This window comes from Carlito syrichta, unplaced genomic scaffold (assembly GCF_000164805.1).
Source record: "Carlito syrichta isolate Samal-C Ts95f unplaced genomic scaffold, Tarsius_syrichta-2.0.1 Scaffold315592, whole genome shotgun sequence".
Classification (NCBI taxonomy): Eukaryota; Metazoa; Chordata; class Mammalia; order Primates; family Tarsiidae; genus Carlito; species Carlito syrichta.
In genome coordinates this window covers 79,272-100,193 of record NW_007259688.1, presented here as the reverse complement: position 1 = coordinate 100,193, position 20,922 = coordinate 79,272, and the positions used below count along the sequence as shown (strand labels likewise).

Genomic DNA, 20,922 nt, shown 5'->3' with positions numbered 1-20,922 from the left:
AAGGTAAGGCCCTTCAATAACTAGAACCAAAAAAGACAAAATAATTTTTAAAAAATCTGAACAAGAGCCAGGTGTGGTGACTCATGCCTGTGAGCCCAGCACTCTGGGAGGTGGAGGTGAGAGGAGCCCAGAGGCTTGAGACCAGCCTGGGCAACTTGATGAGAGCTCATCTCGACAACAAATCAAAAAATTAGCGAGGCACAGAGGCACACACCTGTAGTTTCAATTACTTGGAAGGCTGAGGCAGAAGGATCACCTGAGTCAGGCAGGTTGAGACTGCAGTAGCCATGAGCATGCCACTGGGCTCCAGTCTGGGCCACAGAGTGAGAATCAAAAAAAAAAAAAAAAAAAAAAAATCAAGGAGATCAGCACTAAGGGGAAGCCAGATCACTAGGAAATATACAAATGACCAAGCAAACACCATCGTATTTTAGATGCAAAGACACAGATAAAGTTGAAAGTCAAAGGAATGGATAAAAATACTATACAAATAGAAACCAAAAGAGCTAGAATGGTCACACTTATATTGGACTTTAAAACAAAAACAATGTTAGAGATATTTTATAATCATAAAAGACTAATCTAACAGGAAGACATGAAAATTACAAATATATAAGCATCAAACAACAGAGCCCCAAAATATAGGATGCAAGAACAAGACAAAATTTAGGGTAGAATCAGACATCTCCACAATAATAGCTGGAGACTTTAATATCCCACTTTCAATTATACAAAGGAAAGCTAGAGAATATCAACAAGGAAACAGAAGACTTGAACAGCAGTATCAAACAATCAGATCTAACAGACATCTATAGAACACTTTACCCTGCAGCGGCAGAAACACATTTTTCTCAAGCATACATGAAACATCTTCCAGGATAGATTATATCCTAGGCCACAAAACAAATGAATAAATTTAAAAGGACCGAAATCTTGCAAGGTATATTTTCTATCCACAATGGAATGAAAGTAGAAATCAATGAAAGAAAATTTGGGATATTCACAAATGTGTGTAAATGAAACATACTCCTAAGTTATTAAAGAATAAATCTCAAGAGAAATTAGAAAATACTTAGAGAGGAATGAAAAAGAACATGGATGATACCAAAATTGAAAGTTGTAGGTAGTTTCCATTACCTGACATGCAGAGAAAGCAGGGCTCATTTGGAAATTTACTGACCTAAATGTCTGTATTATAAAAGAAGAAAAGATTTCACACCGAAAGTCAAATCTTCCACCTTAAGAACTAGAAAAAGAGTAACTAGACTCAAAGCAAGAAGAAGGAAATATTAAAGATTAGAGTGGAAACAAATGAAATAGAGACAAGAGAAAATAGAGAAGAACCAATAAAGCCAAAAGTGGGTTCTTTAAGATGATCAACAAAATTGACAACCTTTATAGAATGAGCAAGGAAAAAAAAGACTGAAATTACTAAAACCTGGAATGAAAGAAGGGACATCACCACATACCTTACAGAAATAAAAACGATTCTAAGGGAATACTATAAACAATTGTATGCAAAAAAATCAGATAAATTAGATAAAACAAAGTCCTAGAAAGAAACAAAATTTTAAAACTAACCTTATGAAGAAACAGACTATGTGAATAGATGTATTTAACAAGTACAGACTTTGAATTACTAATTTGATTGGAAAGGAAGTAGTAAAAATATCCCACTTTCATACAGATGGTTTTGTATATAGAAAACGCTAAAGAATTCACTAAAAAGCTACTAGAGCTAATAAACAAGTTCAGCAAAGGCTGCAGATACGAGATTAATACACAGAAGCTGCATTTCTATACACTAGCAATAGAGCAACTCAAAACCAAAATTTTAAAAATTCCTTTTTAGAAAAACATATGATTTTGCATTAGGCAAAGTCTTCTTACATACAACACAAAAAGCACAAGCCATAAAAGAAAAATAGGTACATAAGACTTATCAAAATAATAAATTTTTGTGCTGTAGGAAATACCATCAAGAAAGTGAAATGACAACCTACAGAGTGAGAAAACATATTTACAAATCATGTATCTGATAAGGAACATATAAAAACCATATAACTCAATAGTAAAAAGATAACCCAATTTTTAAAATGGGCAAATACTTTTATATTAGTTTCCTAGGGCTTCTGTAACAATTTGCACAAACTTAGTGGTTTTCAGCAAAAAAGATTTATTCTCTCACAGTGCTGGGCACTCGAAATCAGAAATTAAAGTGCTGTCAGGGCCATGATCCCTTCAAAGGCTCTAGGGGCAAATCCTTCCTTCCTCGTTCAAGCTTCTTGTGGTTGCTGGCAATCCTCAGGATTCTTTGGCTTGTATCTGTATCACTGCAATTTCTGCCTTCATCATCACATGGCCATCTTATCTCTGTGTCTTCCAGTGGCCTTCTTATAAAGACACTGTCATCACATGTAGGGCTAAATCTAATCCAGTATGACCACATTTTTACTAATTATATCTACAAACCCTACTTTCACAGTACATTCCAAAGTGCTGGGTAGACATGAAATTTTGAGGGAATACCATTCAGCCCAGTGTGGATTCAAATGGACACTTTTTCAAAGAAGATATACAATGGTTAATTAACACTGAAAAATGCTCAACAACACAAGTCATTAGAAAATGCAAATCAAAATCACAACATATCACTTCACATCCACTAAGATGAGTATAATAAAAAAAGACCGACAATAACAAGTGTAGACTAAGATATGGAGAATTTGGAATACACACACAATGTTGGTGTGAACATAAAATGATGCAGCTGCTGTGTAAGCCAAACTGGCAGCTCCTCTAGATGTTAAACAGACAGTTATCAAATCATCCAGAAATTCCACTCCTAGGTATACAGCCAGGAAACTGAAAATATGTCCACACAAAAACTGTACGATGAATGTTCACAGTGGCATTATTCACAATAGTCAAAAAGTGAAACCAATCCAAATGTCCATCAACTGATGAATGGATAAGCAAACTGTAGAAACTGTAATAACGAGATATTATTTGGTAATAAAAAGAAATGAAGTAGAAACATGTTGCAACATGAAAGAACTTTGAAGTCAACATGCTAAGTGAAAGAAGCCTCCACAAAAAACCTCACAGTAATTGATTCAATGTACATGAAATGTCCAGAACACGCAAATCTATAGAGACAAAAAGTAGGTTAGTGTTGTTGGTAGTTTCTCTCATCCATGCCAGCTCTGGCATGTCTCCCTTTTGTTCCTCTCTTCTTTCTTTAATTAACTTTGTCTTAAAACTTAAAAAAAAAAAGACTGGCGTTGTCTAGGGCTGGGGGGTAGGAGTGGTGTTCAGGAAGAATGGAGCATAACTGGTAATGGTCACCGGGTTTCTTTTTAGAGGGACTAAAAAACTCTAAAATTAGGTTGTGGCGATAGTTGTACAACCTTGTAAACATACTAAGAACACGTCCACTTTAAGTGAATGAATTGTGTTGAATGTGAATTATGTCTCAGTAATTTAATTTGAAAGCACAGTCTATTATGAGTTAATTTTAATCCTGAAAGAAAAGAAACATCTCAATGTTCTCACTTTTCTAGGTCAAGGGCTATCAATTAGAGTTTACAAATTACAATTTACAAAGCTGAGAAGAGCTGGATAGAATATTCATCTAATACTACATAAATCTAAAAGTTGAGGGAAGTATATGTGTCATATAGGAGAAAACAGAACATAAATCTTCAAAATACAATAAAAGAAGCAGAGTTCACCTGCCCTTTATGCCAAATTTTAATCTTTCATCACTTCTTATTTTTCTACTTACTAACTATAGCTGCTAAAATGTTTATTATATTGCCATGAAATTAATATGCATCACAATAGTAAATAATGAGGTGTATTTAAAAAGTAATTGGGGGGGAGATGGGATTAATAGTAGCAAATACCTGTCTGGGGACGGGGAAACACCTCTTATCAACAGGGTGCCTGAATGAAACGTAATTGTATACCTAACCCTTAACTGTACCTCACAACATCATAATAAAAAAATATAGATTAAAAAAAAAGTAATTAAGATTACTGGGTTTGCAACTATAAATATTCCACAAGAATATGTACAGTACTGGGAAAATATTATTACCTCACTACTGGAATACTCAAAGTGACATCTGTCAAGTTATACACACTTCCAAATCCTTGTATTTACTTTGCAATAAAATGTTATTTTGAAATATGAAATTTTAATTTTGTGGTTCAACCATGGGGAATAGGAATTAGTTAGCCTACCCAAAGAAGTTAAAGGATCTATAAATGGTCTAGTGAGGTAAGTCTGCAAAAACTAAGTAACCTTTCATTTTTTTCTTTCCTAGTTCTCTATAATCAAGTTTGTTCCCAAGTTTCTTGGCTTAAGAAGGAAGCCCCAAAGTTGTCTTACAGTCATGTAATCAGAATGAATTTTTTTTATCTCACTGCATAAGAAATTATGCTGTTTTCTTTATTTAAAATCAATTCTTTAAAGACAGAAAACAAATAAATGACATGCATTCATTTGATAGAGTGTCTAAAAACGTTTTTCTGCATTTGATATAGTGTCTAAAAACTTTTTTCTGCCTCAAGGACATCCCTGCTATATTCAAAGTATGCATAAGAATGGACATAGTTTAGCAGGAGCCAAGAAGTAGAAAAGCATAAGATAAATAAAAGATCCTGTGGATTGCCAAGGTGGCTGGTATGGTTTGAGTTTTAGACTAAAGAATCTGGTCACGCATTACTGGAGAGTCACTAAAAAGTGTTCTCACTCACCTTAAATTTTTACCTTAGACAGCTTATTTTGATGGTGAAGACTGTCTAGAGGGGGAAGGGTTAGGAGATGAGAGCCCACAGAGTATTTAGAGAGTTTTTATAACTGTCTTGGAAAGAAGTAATAACGACATGAATCAAAGAGTTAGGAGTCAAAAAAGCAAGAAGAGACAGAGGTGAAAGATAAAACAAACTAACACCATGATTATAAAAGCCTAAAAGCAAGGGAAAGGAGATGGTTCAATTTGGATAACTTTGAAATAGTACTTCTAAAAATAAGTATAAAAATTAAGAGAAAGATCTGATTTGGGAAAGAAATGATGACCTAGAAATGACAGTAAGGAGGTAGGTAAAAACTTGTTAACAGTCAGCTGCAAATTCATGACTGAAAACTGAGAGAGAAGAGTATGAAGACAAAAAAGAAAGAGGCTGAGAAGCGAACAGCGAAGGGGATACCCATTTTATAAGGGTAGGAAACAGAAGATGAGCCAGTGAAGACAAAGTTGGAGTAATTAGAGAATTAGGAGTTGACCTAGGTAGTTTTAGTGTCATAGAAATTTGTGGAGAGAAATATCTTAAAAAGAGAATAGACAACAGTATTAAATTTTTAGAGGATTTTCAGGGCAGTAAAACGATTCTGTATGATACTATAATGGGAGGTCTATACCATTACACATGTGTCAAAAGCAATAGAATGTGTAACACAAAGAGTGAACTCTAGTGTAAACTATGGACTTTAGTTAATAATGTATTGCTATTGGTTCATCAATTGAAAAAATGTATCGCATTAACACAAGATGCAAATAGCAGGGGAAATGTAAAACTGCTCTAATTTTAAAACATACCTATTAAATTAAATTTATTTAATTACATAAATTAATGAGGCTGGTGAGAACTGAAAGAACTTTAGACTTGATGGTCAGGATACTAACCTTCAGAAGATAGTTGCAGTAGAGTAGTAGAGGTAGAAACTAGATAGATTTGAGGTGAGCATGATAGCAAAAAAAGTATGATTCCTACCCTCAAGGATTTGATCTAGTACCATAGATAAATTATTATGGAGAAGAGTCAGAATGAATACCCCACAGACTACTTAGAAAGTTCTTGTAACTCTTGGAAAGTAGTAGGAATAGCTAAACAATAAGAGTAGTAACAGAGCAACCCCTCCCACTGTGGGAGCTTTTCTGTCCTCTCAATAAATTCTGCTTAAGAAAAAAGAATAGTAATAATAATACAATATGATAAATGCTGATAGGGAAGTGTTACAGGTTCTGTAAAAGCATATGGAAGGAGATTCAAACATAGTCTGGAAGGAGGGTGGAAAGCAGGGGTAGTTTAAAGTAAGGCTTTCCCAGAAAGTGATGGTTAAGCTAAGACTGCAAGAGTGAACCGGAACTATCCTTTGAGAAAAAAATTTCAGCCTAAGATTATTTCACTGTTAAATAATAAAAAATAAAATTAAGCAAATAGAATTCAATTCTAGACATAAGAAAAAGAAAATGAAGCTTGTGAAAAAGAAAATAATGGAATAGAAATTAATGAGTTAGAATACAGAATATAATAAATTGTGAACTATTTATTTGAAAAGACTAAGTAGATTGCATCAATAATTTTTTTTAAAAAATCTCACGAAACTAAAATGAGAAAAGGAATGTAATAGAGAACATGATACCATGTGTGAATTTCTACTAGTACTTATTTGAATATCTCAGTGAAATGGATTTTTGGAAAAGAAAAAACAAAAACAATGAAATTTACCCAAGAGCTAACAGAAAACCTGAGAAAACTAATAAGGATGAAACAAACTGAAAGGGAAAAAAAAAGCAATTTTACGGATTCTTTTGAATTTCAAGCAACCGATAATATTTTACAAAGTTAGATATAACATAAATTCTAAAAACATAACAGGAATAGGACAAAAAATAATAGAACCTGCTAATGGGTAGAACATACCCTAACTCAAAATGAAATTACTCTAACACAATAAGATAACTGGAAGATCAGGTAGGGTTTATCCCCAAAATACAAATATTATTTAATATTACCAATCTAGCGATATTAAAATACAATACACACCAAATTAGTTAATAAATCAAAACTATATGAAAATCTGAATAGATGCCTGAAAATAATTCTGATAACAATTAATGTCCTTTCCTTATAAAAACTCCTAGATATTGGCTACTTTCTCTGCATGATAAAAAACTATCTATCTTCATCTTTAAAATAAAAAAATTAAAAGTTAAAAAAATTATTTTAAATCATTTTTCCTTAATGATGACACAGAAGAGGTGTTTCCATTAAAATCAGGAAAGACAAGGATGCCCACTGTTACTATACTATTTAATACTATTCTGCAACTTCTGGTCAGTACAGTAAAACGTGATATAAACAAAAACAAGTATGAGTATTAGGAAAAGAGATTAACTGTAGATAATGATTATATATTTAGACAAATCCTAACAGAAAGACAATAAAATGTTTAAAATCAAAGAACATTCACTAAGGTGTGTGGATACAAGATAAATATTAAAAATAGAAAAACCCAGAAGATAAAATAGGAGAAAAGTCCTGTTAAGTATATCAGCAAAACAATAAAACATCTAGAAATACACATACAAGTAAATGTCTGTGTTTCAGAATGAAAAACAGCATGATTATGAATGGAAAGAATGATGATGATAATGATGCCTATTTTTTCCATATGCGATTTTTATAAAAAATCCAATCAAAATGGAATTTTTTTTCCCTAAAAAACAATGGCATAATTCTAATATATATCTAGAAGAATAAACAGGTAAGATTATTGAATAAAAGAATACTGCGTGCAGGTGGGGTGAGAAAGCAGACTAGGCCTATCAGATATTAAAATATATTATAAAGCTATAAAACACTGAGCAGGGTAATACTTGCACAAAAATGATAGAAAAATCAACAGAGATAGCTTTGAAGCAGAGAGCTTAATGTCTGATAAAGGAAACAGCAAATAAGTAGGGAAGGTATAGTGTATTCAACAAATTACAGACTTTCTCCAACATTCAAACTAGTTTCAGTTACCATTCCACAAATCAAAATGTATTCCAGAAGGAATAAAAATTAAATGTAAAATAATTACTACTTCAATTAAATACATAAAGATCTAGAAGGAAGTATAGTAAAATGTTTAACTAATTTCAAGATGGAACTCTCTAAACACAATAGAAAATTGAGGAAATCCAAAGACAGATATGACTACATAAAAATGAAAACCCTGTATGTTAAATGATCTGAAGTTGTTGAAAACTGAAAGTTAAACAAATAATCAGGAAACCTCCCACAAACGGTACCAAAGTCCATCCTTATTCCTCTTTATATTGTACTTTTTCGTATTCCTCTTACTGTAAACTTTAATGTTTGTTATCTGCCTTTAAACAAAACAGCAAAAAACAAAACTTTCCGCAATTATTCTTCTTTCAAGCTACAGTCCTATTCCTCTCATGCTTTTCACTGCCAAATTTATGGAAAAATATAATCTTTACTCACTTTCTATAATTTCTTTCTTTCTTTTTTTTTGTGTCAGAGTCACTCTGTCACCCAGACTGGAGAGCACTGGCATGATAATGGCTACTGCAGCCTTGACCTGCTGGGCTCAGGTGATCCTTCCACCTCAGCCTTCCGAGTAGCTGGGACTACAGGTATGCACCACCACGCCTGGCTACATTTTTGATTTGTAGATACAAGGTCTTGCTATGTTGCCCAGGCTGGTCTCAAACTCCTGGGGGCTCAAGCAATCATCTCACCTTGGCTTCCCAAAGTGCTGGAATTACAGGTGTGAGCCACTGTGCCTGGACTTAAAATAATTTTTAATTTATTTGGTTATTATGGAAAATATAAAACAGAAAAAGTAATCTATATATCAATAACACTGTTAACATTTGTTAGAAGAAAGCTTAGTATAGAAATTTTAAAGAAAAGAGAAAGATGTAGAATTGTTTCATGTGGGAATGGCCTGAATCGTCTTATTCACTCTGCATTGCTATAAAATAGTGATATCATGGTGAGTAGCTTGTTTCAGACTAGCTGCTCAATCCATCACAATCACTAGATTTAATGAATAAGAAATGTGACTTGTGTCTAAGTATGGGAAAAATCAAAGGACATTAGTTTTCTGTGATTCAGAAGATGATTCTGAAATGTATAAAAAGGTATAAACAATTCAAAGATACCAAACATTTTAATGCAGTCCTAAATTTTTCTAAAAATATTATTTCTAGTTCATTTCTATAAACGAAATAGTTTCTGCTCAGAAGGGTATAACATAATAGCATAGTATTATATACTATTTAGAATATTATTTACAGTATTATTCTACTTAGACAGCTGGAAGTTACTAGTTATATGAAGGTTTTCCAATAACTTACCACTGTCTTGAATCCAAGTTCCTTAGTTCTCTAAGAAGCTTTTCATTTTTCTTCAGGAGATGAAAGCTCCTCCTAAATAGAGAGATTTATAAACATTTTCATCACCTTTGCAGTGAATGACATGACAGTTCCGGAAATACTTTCCACTCTACTCATGCAACTTTTACACTTTTCTTGCCTTTTCATACTTCTAACACAAAGGAGAACAGACCCTAAAAAAAATGTAAAGAATATATGTCATTATCAGGCCTTCAAACATCTCTGCTAGTGGATTTTATATATTGGCCACTTCAATCTTTCCTTGCAGATGCTGTGAGTTTCCCAAACTCACATCCAAAAAAATGAACAAAATTATCTGTAGGTTCCTTCTCAAGAGTTTCATAAAAATATGTGAGCAAACTGTATTTCATGAGAAAAAAAATTCACAGAAATAAAATTATTGCCAAGTTATGTATAATCCAGATGGAATGTTTTCTTCCTTGTTTTACATTGTATGTATTTTTTTTACACTATGAAGCAATGTATACATTTTACCAAATCTGTTCTATGGGTGCTAAATATGCACAAATTATTTTCACAAAAATCAATGCTTGCTCTGGTAAAACATAGCTTCTCATTTTTAATTTTTCTCAAAGGACAACATATTATGGATAGTTCCACAGAAAAAGAGAGTAGAATGCACTTATGCTGTAACTGAGTGGCAATTACCTATGCTTGGACATACCATATGGCAAACTATGTTCCTGATATAACGTAGCTTTCCTGTAAGGCAGAGGAGATTCTCTTCTAATAAACTGATAGGTTTAAGTCAAGCAAGAACAAAAATACTAAGCAAGCAAGTAGAACTCCATTTCGATGCTTTACATACATTTGAATTACTTTTAAGATTTATTAGTTCACTCATATCCGAGCTTCCCCTACTATGAAACGAACAGAAACAATACATTAAATAATGATGTTCCTTCTATTTTCCTACAGCTTTTCATAACACAGAAACTAAAAACTAAATGCACATTAATGGTTTACATTAGTATATAAAATCAGTGTTTTATGCATATTATCTAATTCAATTCTTACCACTATGTGAGTTGGGAATTACTCTCAATTTGTAGACTGCAGCTTAAGGCTCAAAGGTTAAGTGACTGTGACCTATGTCTGCTGATTTAAGTACATTGCTCTTTTCATTTAACTCCTACCTAACTTACTTGAAGTGTTTCATGTTTATTGTAGGTTTTTAATAAGGTTTTATAGCATGAAGAAAACAAAATGGTAAAAAAAAACCTCAAGCAAAAAACTCAGATTCTATTTTTGATTTCATCCTGAATCTTGAGTTAATTTCCCAGATTCAAGCCAGAAATGTTCATATTGTAGCTGACCTAAAAAAAGATTGTTAGGTTTATATGAAGGTTGAAAAAAATTATGCTTTTTTAATCATATGAGCTATAATTTCTAAGTCAAAAGGTTCTAGTAGTCACTATGAAAATGTTAATAATATACTGGGTTAAATTGTCTTTTAATTCCCCTAAATCCTGATATAACTCAGTAGTCTAAAAAAAAAAAAAAATCTGCCTAATAGTCAAAGAACTAACTGGTAGATCAAATTTTGTGAGGAAAAAACAAAACAAAACAGAGACTAAAATGCTTATAAGAAAATGAGTAAGACTAACATTAAAAAAGAAAAAAAGGTCTCCTAGATGCTTACCGTTTGTCCCAGGAATTCATTCCCAATATACTAAGAAGCAATCTGCAATAGTAAAATGCTGACTGAGGTTTCTGAGGTGTTAGTTCATCTTGTTCCACAGCTTTCATATTTAAGTCATTAAAGTGTTTCTCAACAAATTCTTTTTCCTCTGTATGTTGCTTAAGGATAGCATTAATAACATCATTTTCCTGTTTTTCAGAAATGCACACAGGTTGTGGAGCAGGAATATTAAGTGAGATTCCAGTTCTCTGTAAGCATTCAGGACTAGTGACACCCAAATACTGCAAGAGCTCATCAAGAACATCTTCTTCATCTCTTATCGTGTCCCAAGTTGGTACAGTTTCTCTAAATCTTTTAAACTGGAGGGAAAGTCCATCTTTTACTGCTATATCTTCTAAGCATTCATTAGTTGTAGGAGGCTCTTCTGGCTTCTCTTGGTGAGACAATGAAAGTATGAAAGATGTAGGTTCTGACAATCCACTTACAGGAGGTGGGCCATACAGTATGGCAGAATCCCAAGAATATTTTCCAGAGAGATCACGTACTATGATTCTGACATTAGAATTGGCTGATGCAAGGCCAGCAGATAAACCTCCTCCAGGCATATTCTCTTCTGATCTGATCTGGATACAGGACACTAAGGTTGTATTGTTCAACACAAAGAACTGGATATTTGGACTCTCAAAGAGTTCAGGAGAAAGTTCAGTACTTTCACTGTAATGATTGTCATGATTTTCACACACCTGACTTGTTAACATAGCAGGACCACCACTCATTGGATAATGGCCCAAGTGATTTACCAGATGTGTAATAACAGTGCGAGCTGCTATAGAGATTAATCCTTGTTGCATCTGAGTTCTCACTAGAAAAGAAAAATATAAATGAGTGGGGAATACTGCTGCTTCCTAGGGAGTCATATAACAATGGAACATTACACAACAAATAGGGATTTCTTTACATTGTTAATATGTCTAATTTAGATTCTGTATTACAGAAATGAATGATGGCAAAAAAGAAAGAAAAACATATTTTGATAAAGTTTTATTTATAAGGTGAACCTTTTTGAAATTTCTGCTAATGGACCCATAATTTAAACCAAAGTCTTTAAATATAGATCATTTTATTTTATTTTTTTGAGTTGGAGTCTCAATCTGTTACTCAGGCTGTTGTTATACAAAAGCAGCCATAATGATACAACAAGATTGGATCCCAATAAAACTACTTATAAAAACAGGTAGCAGGCATGGTTCTTAATTTGCCAACTCCTATAAAATACAATTGTCAAAAGTGCTCTTTAAACAAATTTGACCATGTATCTCCCCTTCTTTTTTTGGTGGGGGAGTTTGAAGTCTCACTGTCGCCCAGGCTGGAGTGCAGTAGCAAGGTCACAGCTACCGTAGCCTCAACCTGCTGGGCTCACAATCCTTCAGCCTCAGCCTTTCAAGTAGCTGGAACTACAGGCATGTGCCACCATGCCCAACAAATTTTTTTATTTTATTGTAGAGATGAGGTCTTTGAAGGAGACCAGAGCATAAGCTGACAAGGCCCTTGTGTTCTTGGCTTGTGTTCAAGGAACCAAGGCTATACTCCCTCATCAAGGAGCAGATGTGACGTGGGGAGCAGACAAGCACTGCCACTGTAGCAGGCCTTGAGTACTCCAGGCTTGTAGGTAATGGTCTCACCTGGAAGCTCTGCATTCTAACCAAAGACAGGTGAGGGATGCAGCCTGCTACGTAAAACGTAGTGGACCTTGAGTACCCCAAGCTTGTAGGCAAAGTCTCGCTTGGAAGCTCTGCATCCTAGCCAAAGGCAGGCTGTGAGGAATGCAGCCTGCTACATGAAGCGGTGTCTTGAATGCCCACACATCCGGGTGCACATAGTACAGATAAAGTCTTAGCTACAATAAAGTCCTAGGTACAAAAAGATAAACATAGAACAGCTCACCTTCTAGTAACAACATAAGTCCATTGTGGTTCGCTCATCTCCCCTAACCTTGATTTGTTACTTTATAATAAAGCAAAGCGACATGACATCAATCACACCTGGCCCGGATGCCTGGCCCAAAAGCTGATACTGCTTGTTTTTACAATAACCCCTTGTACAGCTTTGCCCTAGTTGTGCCCTATATAAGAAGCATGCTAAATAATAAATGGGCTCTCACCTATTGAGGAGAGAGACCTCCCAATTACCCTGTCTCTTGTCTTTCTTTCTCATACCCTCCCCTCACCTCAGGCCCTGCTCTGTGGAGGCTGGACCTCTGAAGGTTTTGCCAAGTTGCCCAGGCTGCTTTTGAACCCCTGAGCTCAGGCAATCCTCTTGCCCCCACCTCCCAAAGTGCTTGAAAGATCAAAAGTATGTCAATCACACGAAATCCCTAAATGCACAGATTAAAAAGTCAATGAAATCTATCCAACTGATGTATTTCTTATGTCATGAACAGAATCTAGATTTAGAGATATAGTTTACAGTACGCTTTAAATGTCATTTAATTATGGCTCTAATTGATGACGGCAAAGTGTTTCAGAAAGAAGAGATAGTCCAACTAATCTTTAGGAGTCAGAATCAATTTTGACAGTGAGTTAGTATAGCCAGTACCAGAATATATGAAGAAAATTTTATTTTAAAGGCAAAAATAGGGCAACCCCTTTCGGGTCCCCTCCCACCGTGGGAGCTTTTCTGTCCTTTCAATAAATCCTGCTTTCTAAAAATAAATAAATAAGTAAATAAAGGCAAAAATATCTGATGGATCTGCTTGCATATTATATTTTTCTTAGATGTTCTTCAGGGTCATTATGGTCCAGCCTAGTAGCTGGTCATATGCAAGAAGCATTTTTTTCCTTCCTTCAGCACATTAGAAAAAGCAAAAAGGTAATAAGCATATTCATATGAGCACTTCAAAAAAATTATAGGAAAGAGAGAACTCAAAGAATAGTAGTCTAGAAGGCCTGGAAAGGCAAGATGCCCTAATGTCAGAATATGAAAAAGGAGGTGAAAAGGAAGGAAGGGAAGAAGGAAGACAGAAAATAGAAAGAGAGAGTAAAGGGGAAAGGAAAGAGACAGTGACTTCTCAAAGCCTACTAGTTAAGACTGCCAGTGTAATTCTAAGGAGGGTTGATGTGGGAGCCAGTTCTGGATTGAGTGGTGTCAGGGAGTGAGGACAATTGATTGATGGTTATCTATGCTTTTCTTCAAGAGGTGGAAGGAGAGTTGTCACTAGTAAAAAAACATTAGATGCTCATGTTAGAAGAGGATGTTTGGTGTTATGTGTTATGTGTGTATGCATATGGCCATAGTGCTATGGTTATAGTGTTCTTATCTCTATTTAGTTTCAAACGTAATTATAGAGTGATTGTGTTTCTGCATTATTCTATCACAGTTACAGAGTGATCATGTCTGAGTACTGTTTACACTCTCTGAAAGTTAAATCAGTCGGGAACACTAGGACCTACCTGCCAGAATAAATAAGCATTTGTCAGAATAAATATAGATGTAAGAATGACCTAATTTACATACAATAAATTTCCCAATTGTAGGTATTTAATTTAATGGGTTTTGGTAACTGTATATAATTACTACCAACATAATCAATATAGAAAAATTCCCTCATAAAAAAGAATAAATTTTATGTAAGCTATACCTCAATAAACTTAAGTTTAAATAAAAAATAATAACTTGTGCACTGTTAGTATGATTACCTAAGAAGAGGCAAGAGAGAACAATAGTGTTACACTTACAAGATTATAGTCCTCAAGATGCAGAACTAATATCACTAGGTATAGGCAGAGAGTAAGAAGCCAACCAGTCGCTATGCCACTGATACCAATGACATCTCCAATTCCAAAAACTCGGGCTTTGGTTGATTTAAAAATGTTACTGAGTATTACAATTTTAATCTTCCATTATCAATTAAGTTATGTCTACATGCATCTACATATAAACATTTCCTAGTTTACTTTAAAAGTTCCAATTATATTGAGATGTTTTAAAATTATTTTTATAGCTAGTTCTGAAAATCAGTCATTCAACTAGATAATAACAGTAAATGATTAATCTAACTTTTCCATTTTATTTATTTATTTTTTGAGTAGGAGCCTCAGTCTGCCACCCAGGCTGGAGTGCCATGGCACACTCATGGCCACCCCAGCGTAGACCTGCTGGGCTCTGGAGATCCTTCCGCCTCAGCCTTCCAAGTAGCCGGAACTACAGGCACGCGCTACCACACATAACTAATTTTTTAAAAAAATTTATTGTAGAAATGAGGTCTCACCAAATTGGCCGGGCTGGTCTCAAAACCTGAGGCTCAGGCAATTCACTTGCCTTGGCCTCCCAAAGTGCTGGGAATACAGGCTCCGAGCCTAGCCTAACTTTTCCATTTTAAAGAATGTAAGCAAAGTAAAAAGATATATATAACTGAATGATGAGAGAGGGGTGATTTGAATCTAGTGTCTGCTTTCCCTTCTCTAATTATAACTTAGAATATAATAAACGTTCATACTATAAGAGAATAACCTAGCTGGTATTTCTCATTTTGCACATGAAAACAAATGCGTTCACACAGTTAAGTGACTTGCCTATCACAGGAGGTTTCACATCAGGCTAGTCTTTTGCTTCCCAGTTCAGTGTTATTTTTTCCTTTTCCATACTTAAACTGCCCTTTTCTTTGTGACATAAGAAAACAGTGAATTCAATATTTTTTTCTGAGTATAGATACTTCAAAAAAAGTATTACTTAGCATAAATCATTACATAAAAAGCAAAGATCATCAAAAAACTCACTTAAATAATACTAAATCATGTCTTAAATGGTAACAAAAATTACAATGAATGATTTTTAATATTCTGATAAAGAAATTTTTTCCTATTCTTTACTTTCCTTTTCTTCCTTTTGAGTTGCAAAGTTAAATAGGTGACTCATTTAAGCACTGAATCTTCTTTGCAGAAGCATAAAAGTTTACCTTCTGAAGAAGAAAGTAAGTATAATTCAAAAGAATCAATCACAGAAAAGAGAAGAATCTCTGACTTTGGCTTGTTCTGTAATCATGAATAAAATACATAAAACTGCTTAAACTATTTTTCTATAAGAATAACATTTATTTATTTGTAAAGGTAAGTTACAAGCTCTTACATACAAAGTAGATATAAATCATAAAATCAGAAACAATATAAATCATTCCACTTTGAAAGCATTATAAGAACCTAGGTCTTGTGAGTTCCCTTTTACAATGTGCTTATAAATAAATTCCAAGAATGAGCCAGTTCCTAAAACATAAACCTACAAGCCCAGGTACCTGTCCATTCCATATTTGCAAATCTGTTGTAATACTAATATGGAAAACACGTAAAGAGTAAATTTAGATTTCAGATGTAGATAAAAGCATTTTCTTTCCTAAATTGTTTCTCTAAATTCAGGATGTAAGTCTATATATAAAGGATATAAAGGATAAAAATCTCTCAAATTGTTAATTGAGCAATTACATTTATTTAGACTTATTTTTGAGTTATAAGTTACAGAATATACATATCTCTCTTCTACTTATCTACTAAGATATAAAGAAGACATGAAATTCTCTAATTTAGAAATTCAAAATGAAATTCTAAAATAGCCAGCCTTGTGAGAAAATGCAAAATGAAGATATCGATGCTTTGTGTAACTAGCATTCATTTAAATAAGTCTATTCAGGGTTGTCTTTTCAGATAGTCAGATTAAACAATCCCTACAGTATTTGCAGCAAACCCATAATTACAGGTTATTATGGCATACAAAAGCCACAAGACATAAAAAGCTGCTGCAATTCACTGTACTGTAATAGAACATGCAGAGGAAGTTAATTTTGGCAAATGCTTTAAATATTAGCTTTGCATAATATGTATAGGTGAAACTATAATTAGGGCAGAATGAATCCTTTGGAGCCTCCTTTCACTCTGACCCTGCAAATGATGACTTCTTGCTAATAAGACTACTGCCATTTGACAAAAAGCCAACTTCACTACCTTGCTTTATTCTTTAGTAAATTTAATAATTACAGCTACTCCTGCCAATAGTTTTCAAATCAGACTTGTTCAATCCAATACTGAGCTTATTAGGGACACACTATGCTTAGAAATCTTTGGCCAAAAAAGTACTTGAAGATGATGAAGCATGCCTTAGACAAGGGCACAATGATTAGTCATTTTCACCATATTCACCATGTGGTCACTACAGATCAGAAAATCATGTGCTGTTAACTCACAGCTATTCCTAAAAGACTCTGTATTTATCTGGTCCTTAATACCTTTGAGGAAGTCCAAAGGGAATGACTCAATACATTTAGAGAATATTATTGCCCAGAGTGTTTGGTATCAGTATTATGCTCATCTATTTACATCTTTTCCTTTGCTTCTTATGCAGTGACTATTTGATAGCGGTAGAGTAAATTCTGTATGAAATACAAACTTAAGAATTCCTTTTACCTAAGCAAATTCGATGTATTGCTTTGTTCAAGAAATATACTATATTACATACAAAGAACAATTAATATTTTCACACAACTATGTTTTTATAGTAAAATAGTGTTTATTTTACTATAAAATATAGTTAATAAACCCTCCATTTTACTATACCAAATCAAAGCAGCTAATTTTAAGTTGTATGAATTATTGTGTAATTTTTTGCATATATTGCTCGATTATGCCCCTTTTATATCTGAGAAATAACTTAAATCTTATATTTCTATTTCACCTGTGTATTTGTGTTCTAGACAAACTATTTGTACCTTATAGTCAACCCAAAATCCTAACCCTACTTCCTTGACCTCTAACCTCATCTCTTCACTTGCATTGTATGCCATAAATCTATGACCATGGTTACATCCTAGATGTTTTATTCATTTATAACTCTTCTACCTTTAAGAATCAAACTCTTCCTTGATTGCCTACTCTTTAACCACAATTGCCTAGTGTAGTGTATTGTGTTTTGTAGAGTCCTTCAAGATAGACAGGAAAGAAATCAACAGGATTCTAGGCCTCTTACTCTGCTGTAGTTCTACTTTTAAAAGTTTTACAAATTGGGCTTTTGTAAAATTTATTTGAAGAGGTTCCACTACTTTAAAAACTGTTTTAAAAACACGCGTTCTAACATACTCATGCTCTCAGTGGCTGTGTATTAGTCACATGCAGAGCTTTTAAGAATCCCAGCAATCCCGGATATCAAAATTTCTATGGATGGGACTAGAGCATCAGGATTTTAATGTGTAGACAAGGCTGGCAACCACTGTTCTAGCTACTTATTTCCAACCTCATCTATTTTCTAACTCTCTAGATCACTCTATTTTCTGCCAACTTATTAGTCACTTCCTGGTAGCAGTTCAATCCTTGACCAAGCCTAGGTTCCATGGCTAAAGCATATACCCATGTTCTGAAGTCCATAGTTCCCTAGTAATTCTGACACATTCATGTTACTACTTGTTGACTGGTACAACCAAAACTCTGTGGTTTCTGTTTTCTATTATAGGGCTCTCGGTAACTTTTGTCAATTCTCTTAATTACTGAATTACTTCCATCTTCTGCTTTTTTCTGGTCTCAGAACGAAGGCTAATCCTAGTACCTATACTTTCCAGCTCATCCCCTCAGAGACTTCTCTCTATTAATGATACCCTTCCCACTTACTTCTTTCTCATCTTATAAATAAGCTCAACTCTCTTCATCCTTAAAACCCCTTTAACCCTAAATCATTCTTTAGCTTACCTATTGTTTTGTTTTTCTGTTTCTTTCTTTTTTTAAGTTATCCTTCTTTAAAGAGTACTGTCCATTGGATGACTCTACTGCCTTACTTCCTTTTTGCTACTCAATCCACAGCCATGAGATTCTGCCTCCTACTTCTTTGCTGAAACTAAAGCAGACATACTTGTCAGTCCTTTTGTACCTGACCTCTCTTATCATTTAAGACCGTTTGTACTTGACCTCTCTTATCATTTAAGGTCAGTCTTTTAAAAAGCTTTCTCCTCTCTTGGTTTCTGAGAAATTATTCTCTGCTGGTTTTCCTTCTTTTCCAATGTTTTCGTGTCAGAAGCTACATGTGTAAACAGAGTCCTGACAAAGTTTTCTCACTAAGGTCTAGATCTGTATATACAACTAATTGTCCACTAGATGTCTTTACATGAATATCTAATAGGTTCCCCCAAAACAATCATGTTCAACTGCCCTACTCATTTTCTCTCCCAAATCTGTACTTTTTCTAATATTCTTACTCTACTTTGGGGAAAATCTACCAATATCCAAGTCAGATTCTAACCAGTCAGAAACCTACTTACTTAGGTAAATACTTGGATTCCTCCTTTTCCCTTACCTGCCTCAAAGCTTTTTGACTGTCTCCCAAATATTTCTCATGCCCATCTCTCCTTTCCATTCCTACTACCATTCCTCAGTAATTCAATAAAAAGTTTAGTTTAAGCCCTAAGCAACTATTGTTTGACCTAGTCCAACAGCTTCATGATTGATCTCTCCGCTTCTGGGTTAATGGTTCAAATCAATCTAATATACTTGGGATTTGCAATCTTTTTCAATAAAGAGCTACATAATAGATATTTCTGGTTTGTGGACAACATGATTTCTGTTGCTATTAATCAACATTGCTGTTGTTACACAAAAGCAGCCGTAATGATACAATAAGAATGTATTCCAATAAAACTATTTATAAAAACAGGCAGCAGGTATGGGTCATAATTTGCTAAATTCTATAAAACACTACGTCAAATTTTATACAATTTTGATCATGTATCTCTCCCTCACCCCCTTTTTCTGAGTTGAAGTCTCATTCTGTCACCCAGGATAGAGTGCCGTAGCATGATCCTGACTGCTACCGTAGCCCTAACCTGTTTGGCTCAGGCAATCCTTCATCCTCAGCCTTCCAAGTAGTTGAAACTACAGGCGTGCACCATGTCCAGCTGCTAATTTTTCAATTTATTCTAGAGATGAGGTCTTGCCAAGTTGCCCAGGTTGGTTTCAAATTCCAGGGCTCAGGCAATCCTCTTGCCTTGGCCTCCCAAAGTGCTGGGATTACAGGCATGAGCCACCACACCCAGTTATATTGCCCCTTCTTAAAATCCTACAGTAATTGCTGGGCTTCTCTGGACTACTTCTGTATCTTGTACATATTTTTTTTGGAGATGGGGCCTTACTCTGTCAACCAGTCTTAAGTGTAGTTGCATGATCATAGTTCATAGCAGCCTCATACTCCCAGGATCAAGCTATCTCTAGCCTTGGTCTCTCAATAGCTGGAACTACAGGAATGTGTCACCACATCTGGTTATTTTTTTTGTAGAGATGGGGTTTCACTATGTTTCCCAGGATGTCTGGAGCTCCTGGCTTCAAGCAATCCTCCCGCTTTGGCTTCCTGCTGGGATTTCAGGTATGAGCCATCATGCCCAGCCTATACTTCTGTTTTTACATTCATGTTATAATGTTATTTGCTTATATCTTTCATAGCAGAGAGTGAACTCTTTGAATGTAGAAACAATGTGGCTTAAAAAATGTTATTGAGTTCATTATGTACTAAGACTGTGAAAACGGCTTTACATATATTATTTTTCTTAGTATTCAAAACAATGCTGAGGGAGCTAATATTTTTATTTGTATTTTACAAATAAGAAAACAGTCACTCAACAATTAAGTAAGAATAAAAGTTCAATAATACCAAGTCTATCAGACTCCAAAGCCAAATTTCTTATTGTATGGAAATCCTATGATATATAAAATATCAAAAAGAACGTCCAAGAACAACTGAATCAGAAGCACAGGTTGGGTATCCCTAATCTGAAAAGCAAAATGTTCCAAAATCCGAAAATTTTTGAGCATCAACATGACACTCAAAGAAAATGTTGTTCACTGGAGCATTTCAGATTTTGAATTTTCAGGTTACAGATGTTCAACTGGCAAGTATAATACAAATATTACAAATTTTTAAGCACTTCTGGTCCCAAACAATTCAGATAATGAATTCTCAACCTGTATAAAGAGAACTTCATCACATATAATACTGGTAATTATTCATATAGAGTTAATTCTTTTTTTTTTTTTTTTTTTT

The 20,922-nt window shown here is 34.3% G+C and overlaps 1 protein-coding gene across 1 annotated transcript in view; it reads right to left on the bottom strand.

Annotated features, from left to right (window-relative positions):
- Positions 1–20,922, bottom strand: part of RALGAPA1 (Ral GTPase activating protein catalytic alpha subunit 1) — a gene marked incomplete at its 5' end in the record, with an annotated part of 154,894 nt that overhangs the window by 55,686 nt on the left and 78,286 nt on the right. Inside the window, 2 exons of the mRNA XM_021706446.1 lie at positions 9,162–9,233; positions 10,864–11,725. Coding sequence (XP_021562121.1) covers positions 9,162–9,233; positions 10,864–11,725 — 934 coding nt within the window. The remainder of the gene's footprint in view (positions 1–9,161; positions 9,234–10,863; positions 11,726–20,922) is intronic.